General features: G+C 35.6%; 1 protein-coding gene across 1 annotated transcript in view; it reads left to right on the forward strand.

Moving 5' to 3' along the window:
- Positions 1-1,761: 1,761 nt before the first annotated feature.
- LOC146145301 (uncharacterized) overlaps positions 1,762-24,212 on the forward strand; it is a 36,012-nt gene continuing 13,561 nt past the window's right edge. The window contains exons 1-17 of the mRNA XM_083389646.1: positions 1,762-1,900; positions 2,388-2,491; positions 2,746-2,825; positions 5,029-5,094; positions 5,569-5,649; positions 7,233-7,335; positions 8,083-8,233; positions 9,084-9,250; positions 9,920-10,035; positions 14,440-14,631; positions 16,198-16,354; positions 16,978-17,021; positions 17,307-17,371; positions 18,695-18,795; positions 20,111-20,211; positions 20,482-20,579; positions 20,936-20,995. Of these exons, the coding sequence (XP_083245772.1) occupies positions 2,416-2,491; positions 2,746-2,825; positions 5,029-5,094; positions 5,569-5,649; positions 7,233-7,335; positions 8,083-8,233; positions 9,084-9,250; positions 9,920-10,035; positions 14,440-14,631; positions 16,198-16,354; positions 16,978-17,021; positions 17,307-17,371; positions 18,695-18,795; positions 20,111-20,211; positions 20,482-20,579; positions 20,936-20,995 (1,658 nt within the window). The 5' untranslated portion in view covers positions 1,762-1,900; positions 2,388-2,415. The remainder of the gene's footprint in view (positions 1,901-2,387; positions 2,492-2,745; positions 2,826-5,028; positions 5,095-5,568; positions 5,650-7,232; positions 7,336-8,082; positions 8,234-9,083; positions 9,251-9,919; positions 10,036-14,439; positions 14,632-16,197; positions 16,355-16,977; positions 17,022-17,306; positions 17,372-18,694; positions 18,796-20,110; positions 20,212-20,481; positions 20,580-20,935; positions 20,996-24,212) is intronic.

The raw sequence follows: 24,212 nt of genomic DNA on the forward strand, positions 1-24,212 counted from the left end.
GCAATATTGCTGGGAAGGCAGGTTTCTAATGTTTAATCAAAGTATGTTTAGTATACGACCCGTGTGGTAGTAGTATTTGTTCGACGTACTACGAAAGAAAACCTCGTTTGAAAAGTAAATTCGCTTAGTGTTCAAACTGCAACAACAAACGCGAAATTTTTTGAACTTTGCCTAAATTTTGCGTGGTTAAACATACTGCTAGAAGTTTTAAACTTAAGCCTTTACTTGGAACGTTGCACACGTTCGGTTACATTAAATTTCACAATATGTTATGTTTTTTGGCCTTTACGTGTAGCCTATTGTAGAACCGCAAACCGCTGGTCATACCTTGACTTATAAGGATTGAAATTAAATTACTCTTTTCACACGTTTTTTTATAAACTGCAACAAAATATATAGCGACATTTATCGATCCAGAATTGCTAACAAACGCCTTAAAAATAAAAATTGCCAACCCGTGACCGGTTTGCAACGGCGCTCGCTTGAAATGCACGACTTCCTCTTATAGAAAGAAACAAGTTTTTTCTGTTTGGGAGCACATGAGTTTCTTTCTATTTTACCCACTCGCCCGGTGACGCTTAAAAGGGGGCAATATGAGCGACGTTGCTCTGTTTGTCTCCCTAAAACGCGAACGTGTTGACGACGGCCGGCCGACAAATTTTCAATTTAAAAATCGATTGACCCCGCATAGTTATACACAAAAATATCCAGTGCATTTAGCTTGCTAATCATCAAGTTGAGGTGGTTTCAAGTACGATACTATGGTGACATTGCTAATATAGATTTCCGCAAAATAGCGAAAAAATTTCTTAGTCTAAATTAACTTGAAAGTCGCCCTATAATCACACAGAAAAAATGCAACAAAACAACTTTTTTGCCAGCGCGTCAAATTTGATTGTTTTCTAGTTTGACCAAATAACTGTATTTTAAATAGAGCTGTTGTCCTCCGCTTGTTGGTGTTTTATAAAAAGTAATAAAAAGCTGCGCGAAAATAAAGTTTTTAAAGCGCGAGTCCACGATACGAGTTAAAACGCAATACAATGCCTTAAAAATTCGCGCAAAGCAAAACAAAATCCACCTTTCACTGTAAAGACTGGCATTATTTGAGTTTTGTTCAGGGTTGTATGAGTTTGGAAAACGCATAACCATGAAAGTGTACAATAGTTTAGTGGGATTTCAAAGAGCGAAAAGAATGTCGTAATGTCGGATCCTTGTCAGACAAGAATGTAACTAACTTGTTACCGTACTAACGTATTATGTCGAATTAAGAAAGCACGTCTACCAACACGGAACAACGTGGTATTTCGAATATTTCGACTGAACTCTTTAGGAAGGACGAAAACTCCAGAACTTTACTTTTTTGAATTTTATTTTGCTAGTGAAAGCGGCTACGAAGTTATCTGCAACACCAAGTAATAAAACAACTTAATTTACGTTTATATTATATAATACCGTTTTTTAATCTTAACCATTTTTAACGATAAGCAAATCTCCCAAAAATCAAATAGGTATCACTTAGACGAGGAGTAGTGACGGAGTAAACCATCACTTGAACTTCACTGCACAAACTATTTGTTACCGTTTGCAGTCTTTGCAGCGTTTTTGGGAGATGTTTTGCTGCGGTTGCGATTATTGGAGTGCAACTGTTTCGCAGTGCGCCGCCCAAGTCTGGTTTTATGTGGCGATAGAGTACTATAAAAAGAAAAAGGGCACGTTTTGACTCCCGAAATTGGAGGAACGGCGCCAGTCCGAACACGCCACGCTTGATTCCGCCAAGGAGTAAGAAATTCGCTATAAAATGGCCACAGTCGACGAAAGGCAGGCTTAACTGTATCATTGAGCGCTCTTCCAGTACTGCACACGAAGGCTCAGAGAATTTTTGATTCAGTGACTTTCAAAGGTATGGTGTCCCACGCTTGTTTCTATATATACTTTCGGGTGATATATTATAAAAGATAAAAACGTAATTATTTTAATTGGCATATAGGCTTATTTAAGAGTTTTCTTCAGCTGTCAATCTCGCGCCAAAGGTCCTGCTTGTTTCTTGACTTCGCGCAAACAACCAAAAAATGACAAAAGTTGTTTAAATATGTCGTACACAATTAAAATTCTGACATTTGACCAAAACAGGCGCTGTAGTACAAGCTGTTTCTATAAAAAAGCCGTTTGCTCTACTCATATTAGAATGAATTTGTTTTTTAGATTGTATAGGAAAGAAAGATGGACTTCAAGTAATCATTTCTGCTTGACTCTGTCTGAAAATATAATTACCGAGATCAGTCAATCAAAATACACTTGCAATGTATCAACAGCTAACCGAAAAACAGTAAAATAATAGTTTTGAGACTTTAATTACTTTAAACGCTTGTTTAAATGATCATTTTTAGAAAAACTACCTTCAAGCGAACCTAAAACATGGTGAAGCTTCTAAATTTACAGAAATTTCTTTGGATTATCTGGTTTGAGGCTATTTCTTCCTTGACAGATCAAGGTAAGTATAAAATACACTACATATTCACAAAATCTTCACATTTTTTCGAAAAGCTTTATGTTAAACACAATAAACACATGGTTAATTTCAGGAAATATGAATTTTCATAGTTATATATACACAACCGTTTTTTTTTATAAGGTTTTGAATGAATAATCAACTCCAGGTTGTTAACACACCAATGATTTATAGGGTTGGCGCTATCGTATTAACCCTACTCATGTTCCTTACTCTGTATTTCGCTTTGTCTTAAGGAGGCCATATGAAGAAGATGGACATTTTGGTAAGGCCAAATCAGCCTTTCACCTTAACATGCGCGAACAGCAGCAAAGAGGTGACTTTTGGGTTTTGGTCGTTTGGTCAGTAGTGTGTTAAAGTAAGCAAGGTCATAATTTAAACAAAATTGGCTTCCATGTGTTTTCACTTTAACAGTATCGAAATTTATAAAATTATGGTAGTTTTATTCTTGAAAAAAACATAAAAATTTTACGATTTTCTACTGTTGTTTTGTATGCAACATTCAACAATAATGGCATTTGGCGTAAAGTTATTTACCATGATTGCAAGTACGAAAACAGCGTATGTTTATACCGGTGGATAACGTCTGTTTGGATCTTGATATAGGCCTATATTTTCAAGGCATACCTAAAGATGCGAAAGCGTTTATTTTCCAGGGGATGTCGTGCAGTTATAATTGTTCACCTGGGTTGATTGAACATTATTGTATACACATTGTTTTTGGTTTGTTAAATAATGTGACCCTCTTCGTATTTATTAAAGTCAAATGAGTTCATGTTTTATGTTGAAAACCAAACAGAGTTGTTTTTCTAATTTATAAGTTCAAATCTGGATTTTAAACTTATATTTCATGTTTTTCCTATCAAAAATCTCAGGCTTTTTTCATTTTAATTTAGGTTGGAGGTAGAATATTGGTATTACATAACGCTCGTTGTTTTACCCATTATCCGTTTTGTATAACTTTATCCCCTCAAGCAGCGTTTCCCAACTGGTGCGCCGCGGCGAACTGGTGCGCCATGGAAGGCTGCTAGGTGCGCCGCGAGCAAAAGGAAAAACCATGTCCCATGTCGACATGGCGCCATGGAAGGCTGCTAGGTGCGCCGCGAGCAAAAGGAAAAACCATGTCCCATGTCGACATGGCGCACCGGTTGAGAAACTCTGCAGTAGATGCATCCCGTTCGAGTTTAACTGCATAAACGCCCGTTTACACTACAGCTGCACTGAGCTGAGCAAAGGTTTATTTGAATTTAAGTGCAGCAGCTGCAGCTAGCTTAAAGTTACGCTTTGCTAAACTCAAGCCCAATGCAGCTGAAAAAAATACGCTTTGGAGCGATTTTCACGCTTTAAAGTGCAGCTATAGAAACTCGTTACGTTTTAGGGCGATTTTTACGCCCAACGCAGCCTCACTGCAGCTGCAGTGAAAACAATTTCACGCCCATTGCAGCTCAGCTCCGCTCAGTGCAGCTGTCGTGTAAGCGGGCCTTTAGTGTAGCGGTGTAGCCTATGGGTTACGTCGCACTTCAAACAGGAAACTGATAGAGCAAAAGTCCCAAATTGTGCACACTCATATCCTTATTTAGGGGAAAAAAACTGGGAAAAGGTGAAGGCCGCACAAAAAATGGAAAAGGGCCGCATGCGACCCGCGGGCCGCACGGTGCCCACCCCTGGTTTAAATCGTAATAAGTCCTAAATCTGTCGGAATAAGACCTAAAAGGTCAGAATCAGGCCTAAAGAACACTTTAACTAACCCCAAACCCCTACCCTAAGTATATCACTAACTCCCCTAATAATTTCAACACTAACCCATTTTTCAACCCCCCAATAATAGTCCGGTGTCAAAACACGACATTCCGATTCATTTAGAACTTATTCCGTTGAATTTAGGCATTATATCGATGAACTTACTTAAGATTTTCCGAATTTTTGATTTCATTTAGGACTTATTTCGATGCTTTTGGTATGGTTGCTTTTTAGGTCTTATTGTGTGTTCCCGTAAAAATATATTCTAAAACCGTAAAATGTATTTATTAATTGCTCGTATAACACCAAGCTTCGTAGTAAGATAATAGGCGCTTGAGAGCTAACCTGTGGTGAAATTCGAACTGACGACCTCGCCCATTCTGACTGTCTCTTACAAACGGAAAACAAATAATATTTGACAAACATCGAGAGCTTTTTTATAAGGGATTGGGGTAATACACTCAACACAGCCATTGCACCATAGTCCACGTAATCATAAACACACGTCACATCAAGTGGAACAGACCGCTTCTTACTTTTTTATGTGATCAACATACGTGCCGTAAATATATGAAAATTTGATAAACGGTAGACGTGTCAGGCAAAGGATGCGAAGATATTTTTCGAGACTTTAATTCAACATATTTACAAATAAATTGTAGTCCCTTGTCGCTTTGTGTTAAATACACTTTATGACGTAAAATGCAATACGAAAAAAGAATTTAAACTAATAATTACAAGAAAGGCAAAATATATAACTTCATTCTTCGCTTTTGCAGTCTGTGAATTGGTCGTTGGAGGGCATTCAAAGAATAACCACGCAGAGCAAAGGCAGTCAACACTCGGTAAGTAATTATAGCCAATATTGCGGTATGACTTACAAACAGCATGAAAACCAGAAGCACTGATGTGTTTTTTTTAATTCCTAGGATAAGTAAAGGATCGGTAAAGGGTTTGCGTTCGATGACATATTTTGATATCGATAACGAATCTATATCAAATCCATTAAAGTGTAAAAATGCTTCGCAAATCAAAAAAGAACTTTATAGTTTAAAATTTTTTTTAAAAACCACCCATAAACGACATATCTTGCGTTAGACCACACATGGATTGCGAAGCAGTTAAATGTCAGACGGTGCGGTGTAACGCATCGTTTGCCTAATTTAAAAAAAAACAAACTCGCAGCCTAGTGCCGGCATATAAACGTGATGTGGCCGCTAGCATTACTTAACTGTGCTAAATGGTTCATAGCAGCGTAAGCTTACGTCTCGACAGGTAATGCTGGTTAGCGTAATACCTGTATTGCTGTATGTATTTAGATTACATGCTACTTCACCATCTCCGGACATCGGCTGGATACTCTCGTTTGCAAGAACCTGACAGATGGAAGCTGGCAGCAGGTAACGAAGCAAAAAATTAACGTTTGCAAATATTTGTTGGCAGAAGATCAGGTTACGTTTTAGCTCCTTACCTGAGGGTCACCTAACGGCTTGGGTTTAAATACGTGTTTCTGGGTAGAAGTTCAATTGCCAATATAGTGCGTGAACGGATAGATTACCAGCGTTACGGTTTGGTAACCTGCAGGCTGAAATTTGCATTTAACTTTACCCATGCAAGCCTTTAAAGTTTAGTATGTACTGGAATTAATTTGAACAATTAAATAAGGCCTCACGATTAGCTAACATATTTTCTATATAAGCTGACTTCAATATTTACTATCATAATTTAGGACGTAAAGCGTGAATAATACTCCTGTCGCGCATTTGTGTTGAGGGCTAGTGGCAAAAATGTATTGCCAATCTGGTCACTTAAAACATTTCGGAAAGATGTACCATTTTTCTTGTTGTATCCAAAACAAGGCAAAAAGACAATCAAGTCGTTTTGCAGTGAACTTGCAACATAAATGTGTTTTTTTCTGTCTTCTTGGTTAGAGCATATACGAACATACAAATAGCATTTTTACTTTGACGTGATGAAGCACGATTGTGCGAAAGTTTGTCGAGAATTCAATACAATTTGTCTTTATATAGTTTCATCTGATTACCCTATTCAGAATTAGACGACACGGCCATTCACAAAGATTGGTACAATTATCAAGAAATCGTACAAAAATATTTGAGTTGTATTGTTGCAACTACGCAATTTCTCAGTTATATGTAAAAGGGTTACCTTTGCGTTATGTTACATGGATGTTGAGGTAAACAAGTAACCTATTGTACAGTAGCACAGGCACTAGGCAGTTATGACTATGACTTTTCTTGGGCCCGCCAAAATTGCTAAGAATGAAAGGTTAATTGGGAAGGCATTTCCCTCCGAAAGGACTGTAGTTTTTAAATCTCTCCTTTGACTGTTACTTAAGCCCAAACTAGGAGTGGGTTTCATTTGGTAATTACCTGGAAACGTTTTGTACAAATTACTTAAGTATTTTTTTCCATCAAGAATAACATTTTGCTACAGACGCGAACATTGCTTGCATGTTAAGAGCGTGCCAAATGTTATTAACTTAACCAACGTATATGCAATAAATGGCAGTCCAACCGCTATCATGTAATAACCAATTTGTTTGTTATTCCTCACTGACGCACCATTAATCTGAAATACTTTAGCAAATTACACATAAATAACACAAAAATTAGAATGGAATTCATTGCCCTTATGTAGTGGCTTTCTTGCATAAAGCAGCAAATGATATAGGGGGCCTCAGATGTGATACTCATGGGTCGCTCATGGTTAAAACTTAACTCCGTTTTGACTTTGCTCGTTAGGTTCAACTGTAGTTTTAAATGTAGTGTATTTAGCAAAGGTTATAATAGTAATCTTATTGTGTATTGCAATGCTGGCCAAAAGTTAGGCCAGATAACGTCACTGGCGACAGTCGAGATGTGAATACACGATTACACGATTATACATAAAGTTGTAAGGCTTGTTCATGGACACAAAAGGTCAATATTAACTATTTCAACGAAATTGTCGTTGTTTCTAGAAATTGGACCTTATCAATAAATACGTTGTTCCTAAGAAGGAGATATTTATGTCGGACTGTTGCCATTCACAGACGCCATGTACATCAGCAATAACCGTGGCATGTAAGTTTGCACGATAAGTACGATAAATTTATTTTGCAACAGTGGATATCAATAAACTCAATCCAATAAATTCGTATCGAAACCACACGATTAAACTAATTGTAAAATAAAGCGTAACATATTTTTAACGTAGAAATTAAATATTATGGAATGACTTTTTTGTTTCTATAGTTCATTACTTTTTAAGCATATATTTTACGGAATTATATTAAACAAAAAAAAAATTATTTATACTTTATTGAAACAACTGTTTGACCTGAGTTTTCATAAAATATATCAGTTACTTCCCGCAATGTTATCGTATTTGCGCTGATTTTGACTTTAATCTAATAGAAGAGGTTGTACTATGACAACCACTGGTATAAATCATTTTACATTGTTAATGATATAGTAGTGGATCATTTTTTTTGTAAATATGTCTTTATTGTATTACTTGTCATTTTGGAAGATTGCAAACCTACATAAGCCCTTAAAAAAGAGTTTTTGATGAATGCGAAGACATTTTACAGTCACCAAAACTTTTGAACGGCAACATTTTAAACAAGAATCAAAGTATAAAACCGCCGTCAAGAATTATAGTGTCATAAATATTTATTTTCGCAAAAAAAAACTAGTCTGCCGTAAAAAAAAACATTTTACAGTTTTTTCGATTTATTTTTGACAAATCTGGAAAAATGTTCATTTAAAGTCCACCCTCGAACTCAACACGTATTCTATATAGCCACAACCTCATTTCTTATGTCGCAGTGCCACCACAAAAGCCGACAAATCTGTCCTGTCTGTTTCAAGAGCAAACTTTGTTGCACTGTAGATGGGACGTGGACCCGTTCGAAAAGCGCCACGTTGCAAACTGGACGTTCGCCGCGAAATACAACGTTTCGTATTGGGTGCCACGAATGTTAGTACTTGACTGTGTATTTTCTTCACTTTTCTTTCATCCTTTATTGTAGGTTTCATCCTTTATTGTTTTGTTTAACCCTTAATTATTTATTTCAGTCAAGCGGATGGTAGTAATTGGTATAATTGCGATTCTGCTATTGGCTCGGTCAAGTTGTTTAACATTTTCATTTTTTGAAAAGGAGAAAACACAAAATTAGAGTTTTTTATATTCGTACGGCAACCTATTTAATTTATCAGTAAAAGTTTATTTTATATTGGTCTTGGCAAAAAATTAATTTGTTTAACGCTTTCGTCTATTAGAAAATTTCCAAAAAGTGTTTACCAGAAAGGCTTTAATAATATAGTTTCAAAATAGGTGTGTCCTTGTTTGATCTTTATGTGCTTTTTTTGTTTGTGGTTTGTTGTGTAATTGCGCGTTCTATTCTTCTTTTTGTAAAATTCGTTCTCCTGAGGACTTGTATTTTACGTTTTCCATTGTTCTAAAACAGGGGTTCTTAAACCGGGGCCCATGGATTCCTCGGGGGTACGTGAACTAGTTTCAGGGGGTTCATCATAGTCTGATTAAAGTATTTCTGTACATTTTAATAATAAAAATTTTTTGCAAGAAAACAATTTAATTGAAAAGTAAAAATTCTTGCACTGAAGGTATATTTGAGCTTGCTTTTAAATTTTTGGACCGGAAATAGCAGATTTATAAAGTCTAGTTGTATTGTGACGTTAAATTATGACGTCGTCTTTAAAACTCCTTGCCTACCTTGGTCCACGCGTAGTAACAACAAACTTTAGGGAGCGGCAGTAAAAAAAGTTTAAGAACCCCTGTTATAAAAGGAGCGCGTCGTTCTTTGCAGACAGGAATTTGATGATTCGAAATGTCGCGCCCTGAACTGGACCCAACCTTGGTGCGACTTCGACATCTACACTTCGTTTGGATACCACGACTCGCACATTAACGTTACTGTCACGGCGTGGAACGTCATGGGAAAGGTCACAACGTCGATCTACGAAACTTTTAGGCGTGAGTGTGACTTTTATGTTAACGTACACACGAAATTGCTCAACAAAGCTTACAACTATAGTATTTGTTACTTGATTGCTTTAGTTTTCAAGAGGATGTGGTATTGTCGCTTAATAAAAATTAAGGATTTCCGATATTATCGGATCAGAGACTATACCTGATGCCAAGTGATAAAGTAGTATCGGTACTCGTCCGATAATACTGCCCTAGGTGCCAATCCAATACCAAATTAATTTGGGAATTTCAGTCACGATTTTTGCAGTTCTTGATAGGAATCTATTTTATCTATTTTACTCGTTTCAGCATAGTTATGACGTAATTTGATATGGTCGGATCGAGATATTTTTGACCAAAATATCGGGTATCGGTATCGGAATAAATAGTCGGGCATATCGGTTTTGGAATAAAAGTATCGGATATATGGACGTAAAGAAAAGCACGACGATTGGCATTTTGTCTAAAATCGAGTTTACTATAGTTAGGACAGTTAGGTGGTCGTTAGTGCGCCTATATTTTTTAACATAGGCCATACACCGTATAAGTTGCTATAAACAAAATATGTCAAGAACTAATAATCTAACTATTGTATACAACTGTACAACGCCATTAGGTTGTTAACGTGAACGTCACCGAAGCATCAGGAATACTGAAGTTAGCTCTTCGTTTTAGATGTTACCAGTGCCCCGGAATTTCGTTTGGAGAGCATAACGAGAGATAAAGAATCCTCGTTGATACTGGTTGACGTTGCGTTACCTGAACATCTGATTTATGACGTGACATTTGAGGTACACGTAGCGCTTTAGTTCGTGTGTTTCGCAACTAACTGCCGCATCGCACAAGGAACTATTAAACCTCTATTAAATAATGAACTGGAATTTCTGATTTAGAATTTGACGGCAGTGCGTCGTTTTTCGATCTTGCAATTCTCAACTTTTCCTCTGCAGTTTTCTACTCAAAAATATTATTTTTGCAAAAAAAAATAACTTAGCACTGGTTTAGAATCCTACCACTATTTTTTTTATATATATATATAAAATCATATAAAACCCCGGACAAAAATGTGGTAGCATTCTAGACCATGCGCCAACAACTTTTATAAGCCTTTAGTTTCTGTGCAGAATTGCCTGTAAACAATTCACTAACATTATTTTCTTTTAGACAACTTTTACTTCATAAATGTAAAAAATAATCATTACTAACATTTTACATGCTTCTAAATTGAACTACAATAATGGATAACTTTTACGTATTTTTTTTAACTATTTTATGTAGGCATAGCTAAGGCCGTCGTGACTGGAGTTTCCTGAAAAAATAAAGTTCTGCCTGCTTTTTTTCGGGTTTCGTGCTAACCTATATTGTATTTGCAATGTGGCTATTGTACGGTAAGTTACATGGTCTTTTGTTTTTGAACTAAAGCAAAATAACTGCACTGTATGTTTCTTTACGTTTCGCACGAAACTTTGACAAATGACGTGACTGGAATGACCTGTTTACAACACTGGTAACTATATGCAGCCATACATGTGTGGTGTCGTCAGCCCTTTGATTTTAGTTGGCCACTTTGTCTTCAGGTATACTACTAACTTTTGTCATGTTTCTTTACGTTTTTTCTTTACGTTTCGCACGAAACTTTGACAAATGACGTGACTGGAATGACCTGTTTACAACACTGGTAACTATATGCAGCCATACATGTGTGGTGTCGTCAGCCCTTTGATTTTAGTTGGCCACTTTGTCTTCAGGTATACTACTAACTTTTGTCATGATATTACGTCATAGGCCTAGGCTAGAAAAACATAGATGCGACCTTGCCTAGGAAAGCATGTTTTTCATGTAATGGTTAGATATTAAGGCGAAAAGAACAAACTCACAAAAACACTTTCCAAAAACATAACTTGTATATCCAAAGTTATCGACAACCCTTCATATGTAAAACGCTTGACAAAATGAATTGAACTAAAAAGCCAGCAAGCTTTAAATAATTAGACAAAGCCGTTTTTTGTGAACTATCGTGTTATCGTGCATGTATTACTTAACTTAAGTGTCAAAAAATAATATTATTTGATCATTTATTAATAAAGTTAGAAGTTTGTTGATCGGAATAAATGGTCTTGCACAGGAGCGTGACGTATACATAAAATTGTAATAATCCTTATTGACAGTTAAGCTTATTAGTAAGGCGATTATTTTTTGCCTTGTCTTGTCAAAATATCTTGTTGAAATTTTGTCAAAATTTACCCGCTAGGTCAAGTCCAAATCGTTTACAAAAGGCACAAACATTTACAAAATTAACAAAACTGTAGTGAGCTATTTGAAATTGATGCCAGTTTACTATTTTATCAAGTTTAATTTTCAATCTAACAACATTTTAAGTGCCTTATGTGTTCATTCAAGGAATATACGGTATACGTGAGTCGACAGAATTAACCACGCAGCAGGCCTGGTTTATCACATTAGGTTCGGCTCGATCATTGTTTTTGCTTTTTTACTGAGTCTTTTTTCTGTAATAATTTGCAATTATTATTTTCTATTCCTATAAATATGATATACTTTTAGTTTTTTGCAATCGTTTTTAACCTTGTATTTCTAACAAACTGTTTGCTCAACAATTTTCTAAAATACCCATCGTCTTGTTTTTCTTGGGGGGTTCAATAGTTGTTAGTATTTTAATGTGCCAAAAATATTAACTAAGCATTTTCAAGAGTTTTGCATATTCTCGAGAAAATAAATAATTTGTGCTCGACCGGTCGTCAGTAAAATTATCAAAAACAATTGCCCGCAACCCAAAGCACCAACGCAGTACTTTATACATTTGATTTAAGTACCGTAATGGTATACATTGATTTAAGTACGATACTAAATTAATGTCTTGGCTTGGTTAACTACTATAGGTTTTGATGTTTTTACGGTCGACTGATCGAACACAAATCAGTAATTTTTTCGACTTTATGCAAACTCTTTGAAAAGCTTAGTTGATATTTTTGTCATACTAAAACGACAAACAACAAATAGAAAAATGCCAAAGAAAAACCAACCCAGACGCCTAAATGATTAATTCTGCCATAGGGGCCTAATACCAGTGTTGTAAACTAGTCATTTTGAAATGAATTAAATCCCAGTCAAGTCATTCGTAAAACAACTGAAGTAAAAGTTAAGTCTTTTTGAATAAATAACAAGTCAAGTCCCAATCTAAGTAATCGATTGTCCCAAACTCCTCCGATTATGGCAATAACTTAAGTAAAAAATAATAAACGCAACATACAGCAATATGGTGGACCATGACTGCCATCCTGTTTTTTTAATTTTAAAAAATTTTTTTTTTTCAATTTAACAAATAAAAAAAAAAAAAAAAAGTAATTAAAAAATTTTATATATATATATATATAAACACAAAAAATTTTTAAAAAATATTAAAAAAAAAATATTACATAAAAAAAATTATAAAAAAATCTTGCTTTGAAAGTTAAACAGAACACAATAGAATATTGCATATCCGTATGTTGAAGTTTTTTTGTTTTTTTTTAATTAATTTTTATTTTTGTAATATTTTTTTTTAATTTTTTTTTTTTTTTATTATTTTTTTTTTTTATATAATATAAATTTTTTAATTATTTTTGTTTTGTTATTTTTATTTATTTGTTAATTTGTTTTAAAAAACATGGCCACTAGACCTATACATAAGTTGACTATACTCTTCCTTTTCAGAAACGTTGAAAAAATAACTCAACGAATAACTTAGCATTATTTCACTGATTTTTAATCGATTTTCGCAAATTTTGACCTAAAGTCGAGGTTCTGATCAAAATTAAGCAGTATGATTGTCACATCATAATCAACTGGCACAGCTTTGTAGTAAAAAATTTAGTCGTAATTTCATTTTCGACTGTACATCTAGGGAACGAATATTATGGACTGTGTCGACCTATACAAAACTACACGTTGTTTTCGAAAGCTTTGGTATCGCGTTACAAACCAATGCCTTTTCAGGATTTTTTTTTGGGAAGTTAATCGGGTCATCTCAGACGTTAAGAAACAAAGAACAAAAAAAAAACTTTGCGATTTGTTGAAAAGTTTACAACTCTGTTGTCGTAAACTCTGTTTGTCGTGAGTACTGTTTTTGCCAGAGTCAGTGTAATTTAAGTGGTTACAGTTAACTCCCATATGACACCAGGGCCCTCGAATAGGCACGTCCTCTTTTTGGAGTGTGCCCTTTTACCTACAGTAGCAGTGCCAAGGGGTGATTTAAATGTTTTTTAGGTGCACTTGGGATTTTCCGTGCACTTGGGATATAGAGTTACATACCAAGTACGAGCAAAGAGGAAGCCCTGCGCCCTGTGTTCCAACCAAAACGTAACACCACGCATCGCTAAGTTCTAAAGTTGATGTTATTTATTGTAAAAACTTGCAAGCCACCGAACCGCATAACCTGACGAAGCATAAGTCGTGCATGACACTGGGAAAAATAATTACTCCTCAGACCTTTCAGGTTTATCTACAAACCGCACAAACCAAGGAGCAAATAAAGAAACTAAATGCCTAAATGCCCGAATGCCTGCTGCATTTTGCATGTTGCATCCACGCAAGTTTGACCACTGCTGGACGCCTGTATACAGGTTTTTGGTTCGAAATTTCCGTCAATTTTAAAACCTTTGATTAAGGGAAGGTGGAGCATTTTTTTGTAAATGTAAGCTTTTCTGCTGTACATTCTATTTCAGGGGTGAAAGAAAAAAAATTTTCCTACCGGCACGATGAAAAAATATCTCACCGTAACGCATGAATGTTTTTTTGAAAGATGACGTCACAAAGTTGCGTTGCAACGGGACGTTTAAAACAAGTAATCTCAGGAAACTAAAGTTTTTGTTGTTGTGCACAAAGATGTTTAAATACATTTAAAAAAATAAAAAATAAACATTTTGTTTACCGGTGCGGCTTACCTACAATTTGTTTTTCACGGAACGCCGTTCCTGAGCGTTCCGGCTTACTTTCAACACTGCTTTATTTGCACTGAGAAGTCTTGGAGTTATAGTAAAAACAAAAATCTTAATGGCTTAAAAATGTTATTCTTACGACAAATAGATAATTATTTCCGTTTAAGCTGATATACTCAGTTTACCAAAATTTTACAAACTTGTTTTACCGTACACCACTCAGTTAACAAAAAAATTACAAATCTATTTTATATTACCCAGGTCGAGAGCAAATACGCAGAATTGAGGCTGCCCAGCTCAGCAACCGAACCCCAGCTCTCTTTTTGGGACCAGTGGAAGGAAAACGGCGAAGACGATCTATATCTTTCTGGTTCGAATCAAGGAAACGATTTCTGGGCAAATGCAACCCGCGAGCGATTTCGTCTTACGCACACATCGCTTCCGACTGTCCAGGTTGGTACCGTTTATGTCAGTGATCGGCAAACTTTTTTGGCCGCGGCCTAAAGTTATCGTTTCAGGGCTATTGAAGGGCCACTGCCACTACGTAAAACTACTACGAAAATAGGGGCGGATTCAGGATATTTGTTTCAAGGCATTAGAATGACTTCACAAAGCTACGTTAGTGTTGTTTCAGTAGAAGGTTTATTGCTCATAGACGTAGAAGTAAAGTAGAATGAAAAGAACGAATAACACGCACTGGTATATAGGTATATAGGGCGCAGAATGCAATCACCATTCCAACGTAAACTAATAATTACTGTGCCTTAGGAACGCTAGCGTAATAGCAACAAGAGAAACGCGTGTACAAGGCGTGCACAAGCCGTGCATGCTACATGGTGTAGACTCTGTGACAGTTATAAAACGATTGTTCTTAAAATAAGAAAAAAAAACTTGTTCTCGAACGAACTCGTGCGTAAATATAGGACGCTAAAATCCAGTTGGGTTTATTGGTTTAAAATTGACGAAACTTCAATTAAAAGGATACGTGGCGCATATGGCAAATAAAATGATTCGAATATTGCTAAAAAATAACGGCATTTGTGGTATAATTTAACAGAAATAATTGCGCCTTGATGCCGGAATTTTCGTTTACATATAGTTAAAGTTGGCAAAAAATTCAGTTTGACATGCACTCTCAGGGTCACATCTACATGATAACACTAAGCTATTTAAAAGTAACTCGAGGCTCATCAAACATGCCTCTGTGGCCCAAATTTTGGCCGCGGCCCACAGTTTGCTGACTACTGGTTTATGTGAACGTTTGTAGGTTGGTTATTTAAAAAAAGACTAATTATTGCCAAAAAAACGAATTTGACAACTTGTCGGCTTGCGGTAATCGATGGGTTAAGTGGCCAGTTGAAATTGATTTTATATAGCCCACAGATACTATTTTCATGGGTTGATTTGGTGCGTTTAAAGTTACCAAAGAAAATCGCACTTATCTTTACAAAAAAATGTGTAAACTATTTCAATAAAAGTAAACCACCATATTGCAGGATAGCTTAAAACTTGCAAATTATTTACTTGTGTTGGTACAAATCTTGGTGGGCCAAATCTTTAACGTATAATAATTTTAAAACCTATTTCACCGCTATATAAATCACATGTATGTTATATCTTTATAATTTCGGGAATTTGATGCCTAATTTGGCCTAGAAAACACAGGTGGGCACCTAGGCCAATAGATAAGTTGGCTATACTTTTCTTTTTGCAAAACGATAAAAAAATAACTTCACAAAATAACCTGGCACCTATCATTAATGAAAGACACCTTGATTTCTGAATAAAGTTCAACTTATTTGCATTAGCTTCATGATTGTTATAGAACGGCGATATCGAATCCCCGTTTAATAACGATGTCATGTGCACACACGTTGTAATCAATAAACAGGGAGAAATAGGTACTAACTAAGCAGATGGCCCATTGCATTTTTTACGTTCTGCGTTTTGCACTTCTATGCGAATTTGCGATCCTTCAATTTTACTACAAAATATATACATAGCAATCTTCGTCTACAGCACGCTTACTCAGCTCAACCCAACTCCACAGTTTGGGTCAGGGTGCGAGGCCGCCACGGCATTTTCCTGTGGAGTCCTTACAAAAAGGCAAGGTCAATAAGAACTGCGGCGGTTGTACCGAACGCGCCCAACGTCCAAGTTCTTTGGTTTCGCCCAGGTAAATACAACGCGCAAAAACACGTGATAGTAAGCCACAACAACGGTGGTTTTCGAAAAAGAATAGCCACAATTGGAATTACGAAAGCGTCAAAAATTTAAAATAGCGGAAACGACCATTTTTGTAAAAATCGTCAATATTTATAACTATAAGTTTGGTTCCGGTAAATATTTATTTTAATAACCTGTGTATCGATTTTACTGCATTTAAGTTAATTTGAGAAGTTCGAAGCTTTCTAAAAATAGCTTTTTAGGCAGTCCGAAACTCACGTTTATAGATTAAACGTTAGTTTATGACGTCATTCCTTAAAATTTCGATGCCGACCCTGGTCTACTCGAACCAAAATTTGATTGCGTGTCCGCATTTAAATAAGTTGAAGAACCCCGGCTTAGATGTTGTTAAATGGGGATTGGTCACAAAGCAATCAAATTACCACAGACTTGTAGCAAAGCAGAATGCTGGTAGTTTATAAAAGCTACTGTTTCCATTTCTAGAGTATATTTTAACCCTACTAACACGAAATTTGGCGCTAGCTCAGTGCACATATTCTTTTTTTTTTTTTTTGACAATCAAAAACTGAAAAAACAAATAAATTCAGTAACATATATGTGTTTCATTAACAGAAGACAAACAGCGATTCCAAGGGGGCATTGTACTGTGGAAACAGGTAATTTGTTTTATTGAAAGGCTGTGCAAATGATGGTCTTAAACAAAACTTGTGCCGCGAGAATTTATTTTATTTAAGACGCTGCTTCTAACATTCAAGTCGGACACCATTTTAGTTTTTAACAAAAATTGACATATTGTAATTTAAGGCAAATATTGCTGCTAACCGACAATTTTAAGACAATTATAAAAGACGTTAAAAGGATAACCAATTATTGCTATCTGAACATACTTTTTTAAAAAAAAAGTTCCCGGCAAGTTATATCGAAAGGTTTTATTTAAATAGGCGAGACACGGCGATAAGAAGAACATCGCCACAAGGTCGTTTACGCTCCAATCGTCATGTCCAAGGTTAGTGGAAACACTATAGTTATTATAAATATATTAATATACCTTGCTGAAAATTTTTTTGTTAATTTGACACTTTTTGTTATTTTTAACATAGTTGTATTACAAATACGTATATAAGTGAGCGTACGAGACTTACAAGCATATAGTGTCCGATGGAAAACTGTTAATATTAAGCCATGGATTGCCACGTCATGCATAAAAGGGTCATGGTTCCCTTATAAAATCGTTGTTTAGGTGTGTTGTAATATAAACAGTTGGAAAACCAGTGGCTTAGAAACACAATGACAGTTGAAAGCGCATATAGTCGTAATCATAAAGAAAACGTTGGTTTTGTGTTTAGTTATATTCACTTAACATTTCATATATAAGTAAACAAAGCAAAAGACAAACAACATGAATAAACTATAATTTAATTGTGGTTGACAGCAAAGTCACAACTAACGGAACTCGTACACCTTACGGATCTTATTATAACAACTGGAACGACTGTTAATCAGGGATAAAACTAGAGTACTTTGCAATTGAAAATGAATAGAATATTTTTTTTAATGAGTTAAAAAAACGTACTTTTATCAATGGTCTTACACAGCCTTTAGTTGTCATTTACTAAAACTGTTATCCAAGCAAAGTAATGCGGGCGCAGATCAACTTATTTTGGGCAGGTTAATTTATGTAATCGCCTATCGCCTAAATTATGTTTGCTTTCTCTTTCTTTTTTCGCACATCTTACTTTTGTGGGGTTAGTTAATTCAGTCTATTCTTATCAAATCTAGTTTCGGTATCGATTTAATTAGACGTATTCTTAACCAGCAATTGTCCGCAAATAACTGCAATGCCAGATATTCCTAAACGAAAGGGTTTCGTCCCTATAATGGGGCAAGAAAAGCACTGTACAAATCATGATATTATCAGTATAATAATCGATTGTGAAGTTGTAAGGTCTTGCATTTTTGCTTACATAATATTTTAATAGGAATGCAGTATAGTACATTTTCAAGAATTACAACATTTGAGGCCCACTTGAGATTATCTCGAGGCAGTCTGGTGTGCGCTACACACAGTTTAAGAATCACTTGTTTTTACTCTTACCGGTATCTCCTTGAATGTATTTTGACTAATTTTCGGTTGTATATTACTCATTGAATTAACCAAGAGCAAAATGATTTCAAGGTTACTTAAACCAATACTTTAATTACAAACATTGCTGAGCTATATAAAAAAAGTTTTTGTTTGTGGTTTATCAATTTCTGGTTCATTAAGTTTTGGTCATATCAAATCTTTTGTTGAATGTTGGTCATATCAAATCCTTTTTTTTTACAACAGAAAAGAAGGTAAAACCAGCAAAGACGGGTCGAATTGCAACGTAGAAGTTTCGGCAACGAACGAAATTGGAACGTCGCAACATAACGAACGTATTACATTAGGTAATAGATGTTAGTACATCACAGTTTTGTCCAAATCGAGGGTCTGAACAAATGACAAGTCAAGACCAAGTCCAATTCAGTAAATTATTGGCTTAATGATTTAACAAGTATTTTAATTGTCAAGTAACGAAAACTAAACATGGAGCCAATCGGACACATTAATTCATAAGAATTACCTTTCAACCATAAAACCCAAATAACACTAAAATATTTTTTATTTAGAATACCGAAATTTGTCTTCAAATTATGCCATGCATTTTAGACCCAAGATTGTTACACGCTGTACCTTATAATTCTCTTAAAAACTAAGTGAAAACTTTTCACTGAAGAAATAAACAAATGGTGTAAAATGTCTGAAATTGGTAGTAGACGACTATATATGACCAGTGCTCCGCAACCGGTGTGCCGCGAGACCATGCCAGGTGCCGCGAGACCATGCCAGGCCGCGACGTTCACATAAGTGTGTTACTTGCGCTTTAAGTGTACTTTTTATTAATCAGTCGAATTAACGCAAAAATGTCAATCTTATCAAGACAGGTATTTTGACCTTGGAATTATCCAGGTGCAATTTTTATGAACTTTCCATGATATTTAAAACGTTTTTAAAACCCATGTTACCTTGTTTTGTCGGTAATCAAATATCATAATAGTTTTTTTAACTAACTCAACTACCGGGAACTACCAGAAGTATAAACACACTACAATGTTTTTCAAACTTTTTAGCAAAGTGGAAAGGGGGACTATCCATATGCTCGAAACCCATAAAATTTCATTGTAAATTGGCAATTTGTGATTGTATAATGAGTCTTGGCAGCTGTTTCGAAATATAAATTAAACAAAAAGTACAAAATGCCAATGTCAGGTATGATTTTTCGAATGCTATTAAAGCCCTTTGTTCTCTAATCAGCTATTGTAATGGTGTACAATTTTTAGAACTTTGACAGGCTTAAGGAATTTTAGGATTGCAAAACCGCAAAGAAAATTCGTCTGCAAAACAGCAAAATCAGTATACAAAGGAATGCAAATCGTAAAACATTCGGCGCCTTCGGCGCGTTTCATCAGATATCGCCTCTTTTTCGCTTGGCTGCCTCGGATTTTTGCTGATACTGTCTCTTGTCGATCAAGAAACATTTCGAAGGTGTGCCGCCGAAATGTTTTAAATAGCTCTGTTGGTGTGCCGCAAGTGAAAAAGGTTGCAAAGCACTGATATAAACTATAGGATAATACTTTGCTAAATCTCTCTAGTTTTGTCTTCCTGTCTTTAAAACTTAATAGCGATTCAATCATTATTTGATTTTCGTTGCAAATTAATTAGGCAACCTGGAACTCCAGAACGCTACGCTGGTGGTAAGGAACGCCACAACCGCAACGCTCGACTTTGACTGCGTTCAATGCCTGGATAAAGATTTACCGAAGGTGAGTTCATGATGACAAGGTTGTTTTTTTATGTTTACATCCGTCATCCAAAAAGTAACCACACGATGATTAATATATTTTTTTATTTATTACAATAATGGAAACTGATAGATAAAATGCACTTCTGGTAAATTGCTAAAAAAAAGTTGCAGTTGCGATTACAACGTACTAATACAAAACAAAATTTCGAAAATGGTATTTTAAACATCAATTTTGCGTAAAAAAAACCTTAGTACCCATGTTTAATAGTATTTTTACATTCGATTGCAGCGCAATCTGACGGCGACAGTGTTTTTCTGGCCGGTGCAATCGTCTTGGTACAACGCCGATGATTTGAAACGGCATCTCGCAGCCAACGCTTACAAAAAGTGAGACGCTGTAAAATGAACCAATTTTCTCCAGACTTCAGCTTTGTTGAAATTTTACCGTTTTCGAAACCAAGAAATCGTTACGCACAAAATCGGCGTTTCTATACGCTGCACGCTGGAGGCGTTTGCCGCATGTGTTTGCTAAAAAATCTGTGCACGTTTATCTTAACGACTACATGGGCGTTAGCACGGATGGGGTTGTCGGATTTACATATTCTAAACTAAGTCAAAATCCTATTAGATTGTTAAAAGTTGAGATCATATCATTTTTGCTACTATTTCAAAAAAGCAGCCTTTACGGAGACTTTTGAACTGTGAACTGCGCAAACGCAACGATTTCATGTGTTGTTTTACAGGGGAGAATCACACATCAGGGAAACCAGCAACAGCATTTATCTTCCATCATTTAACAACAGGTATCACTTATTAAAAAAGTTAAAAAAAAAAGAAATATATTCATTTCAAAAAAACTTGCCAAACGATGAGTCTTTTTACCAAACCCCCAAAACCCCAGGCTTCATAGGCTTGGGCCAATCGAAAGGCACGTGGCCTTAAAAAATGATCAAAATTTGCACAAACTTATATTTTATAAAATATAAATTTTTAAATCGAATTTTTTTGTCTCAAAAATTGTAACTAACAAAGACTACACAATATTAGCACTTTTCCTCGCCTGTGTGGCGAAAACAAAGGTTTGTCGAAATAGCATTTTTGGTAAACCAATAGAATAGTACTAAAATTAAGACAAACAACCTACAGAGAGGATTATAATAGCACTTTATCGTTTAAATTCTTAGAGTTACACACGTATATTCATCTTAAATTGTTCAAGTTCAGTATGCACGCCTACCGGCATATTTTATTACCAACTTGACGAACATTGGTCGGCTTTATCTTTATAGCCTAAATGCAAGATGCCCTGAAATTCTGCAAAACTAATCATTATTAATGAAAAAGTAACTGAAGGTGTGACATTTCGAAAACCTATATATATTTTTAACACGTAAAAAAATTTTGAAAATGGGGGAATATCACGAGCTGTATAGTTCCGAGTGCTATTTTATTCAGCAAACTCACTTTTAGCCCCGCGTGACACATTATAGCCAGTCAAGCATCTGGTTTAAACTCACACGCCTTACTGTGGTTTCTGTGCCATTCCGTGGTATGGGAGAGCTTGTAACACCTTGAACCGTGCATTAATTTCCGAAAACTGCGCTCGGAATGATTTGATTTATGCTTTGGGTTGGTTGTCGTATGACGAAGGCTGTTCAGTTTCGCACGAATTCACTGCAAAACCCACATTGTTAAAACGCCTTTTCCAATACCTTTGTTGCGGGAATACACTAAAAACGAACGGAAAACATGCATAAAATGGACGACATTTATAGTATACCATATTTTTTGTCATGTAAGCCTAATCAAACAGCATTGCTGTATTTTTCAACTTAAAGTTCGGATAACATTGTTTTTCTTTTTACCTTGAGTTGGACATCATGGCCGTACCTTGGGGTAAAATATGTCGATGAACATTTTTTTTAAATAGCGACCTGTTTTGTTTGCTCGTTACGCCTAGCGGCCAAAAGGAGTGTTGCTTCGCTCTAGGTAAAAGGTTCCTCAGCGAATACAATTCATCCAGAACGTTCAGAAAAACAAGTTGTAATGGACTATTTTTGCCATTTTAGAATAAACAGGTACAGGTTGCCGACAGTAACAGCGCCATGGGCGGGCCATTGTCGTTGTTAGGAGTTCGTTGTGTGAAGGTCTTTCACATGGCAACAGAGTTAAACGCCCAACACACCCTTCTTAAAATACGTAATATGTTTTTTTGATTTTAAGAAAGATTACTTCACCTCCATTATCCCGAAAAAAACATGGCCTAAATTTAAGTTGTTTAAAGACAAAACATGAGTGAATTTTTTGTCCATTTTTTAACTCGTAAAATAGTGGTTTAGCGTACCAGTTTTGGAAAGTATTGTTTCACATTTAAGTTCATGAATTTAGTAAATTATTATTATAAATATATTCAAACTAACTCTGGCTGATGCTTTGTGTGAGTAATTTAGAATAAGTCATTTAAAACGAAGGAATTTTCTATAGCATTCGTATTCAGTGAAAAAATTTTTTTTCTATTTCTGGAAGTGTGGTGTTTTTTGCGGTTTATTAGAGCGCAATAAATTTCGCCTTTTCCAATAAATGTTTTTAGATATGCCTATTTCAATAAGATACAGTAAGTGGACCATGACGGTCTATTATTAAGTGGATTACAATTTTTAATAGAAGCACTGAAACAATAGTGGCGCATATTGGTAAATATTTGAGCGTTTTTTGCATTTTTTGTAAACAGTGAGATACGAAGTTAACATCCAATGGTTTATATATTATTCTAATATTGATGATGCGATGCCAAACGACTGATGCGATACCAAATGACGTCATTACAATGGTAAAACTAATAAAACTAAAACGTTCAAAGAAAATTCATTTTAGCTTATTTAGCAAACATTTATTTCAGTGTTCGAAAAATTTTGGACAAAATAAAAAAAAATTTGGGCGAAATAAAAAAAATTTTGGGCAAAATTTTCAGCTCGCGAGCCGCATTCCAAGTTTAGTGAGTTAGTTAACGTGTTTGAAATGTTCGTGCAACCACGCCTGAGTACGAGGGAGAAGACTTGCGAGGTCTCTAATACACTTGGTGTTTTTGGATAACATAGTTAAAAATGCTCGGTTTTATTAAGTTTTAACAAACGTTGGTCTTTATAAACCATTGGGCCAGCATTGTCTGGTTTGGTTGGGTTAAGCGGCCACACTGCAATTTTACTTCACAGTGAGAAAATCAGCTTAATACGTGGCTATAAAATCACCACCAGTTTTTTGGATCGGTATAATCTATCTAAAAATTTTCTTGAGCTAAGTGAGAAAAAAAAACTTATAGGAGAGACGCAGTTTGCCTACCCTTGGATTATTATAGTTCTTTGTTTGGGAATTTGGGAATTTATCTTTGCCTCACAAGGTTAAAAACGCTACTCTGATACCAAACCGCTGTTTGAGTCTCTTATCGAATCGGAAACAATGTGAATATTAATATAACCAACTCCGAGGATATAGCCTAAGCCCACGCTCCCGACAAAATGAGTGTACAAATACTGAGGTTACATTGAAAACAAAAACGTTTTAAAGGTTGTTGGTTTTCGCTTGCCTTTAAAATCAGTTTGCCTTACCGCCTTTGGCCAAATCGCAACCCACTGGAAACGAAAATCCTCCGGGTCCCGCTAAACTCTAAGAAACAGTGGACTTGCTCGGAGAAAACTCAAACGCCAGCTGTTGTTTTGAAAAGTTAAAAAAACAAAAGCACAAATAAACGTGCATATAGCACCAGCGGTGTGCGAGCTGGGTGCCCTAACTGCAAGTGGAAGGTAGGAAAAAGAGAAAAAAAGAAAGAGGAAGAAAGGCCAATAACTAACGCGAAGCCAGCTAGTACAGTGCTCTTCAACCTTTTTTGGTTTGGTGAACCCTTAAAGTTGTTGTGACGAACTCATGCACCCTAATTACTTGAAAGGTAAACTGAGGTAAACGATATAAAAAATCAATTAGTTTTTTTACACAATGTCGGTGATGGTTCGAGTATGCTTCCGA

The sequence above is a fragment of the Ascidiella aspersa genome, chromosome 5 (genome assembly GCF_963924565.1).
Source record: "Ascidiella aspersa chromosome 5, kaAscAspe10.2, whole genome shotgun sequence".
Classification (NCBI taxonomy): Eukaryota; Metazoa; Chordata; class Ascidiacea; order Phlebobranchia; family Ascidiidae; genus Ascidiella; species Ascidiella aspersa.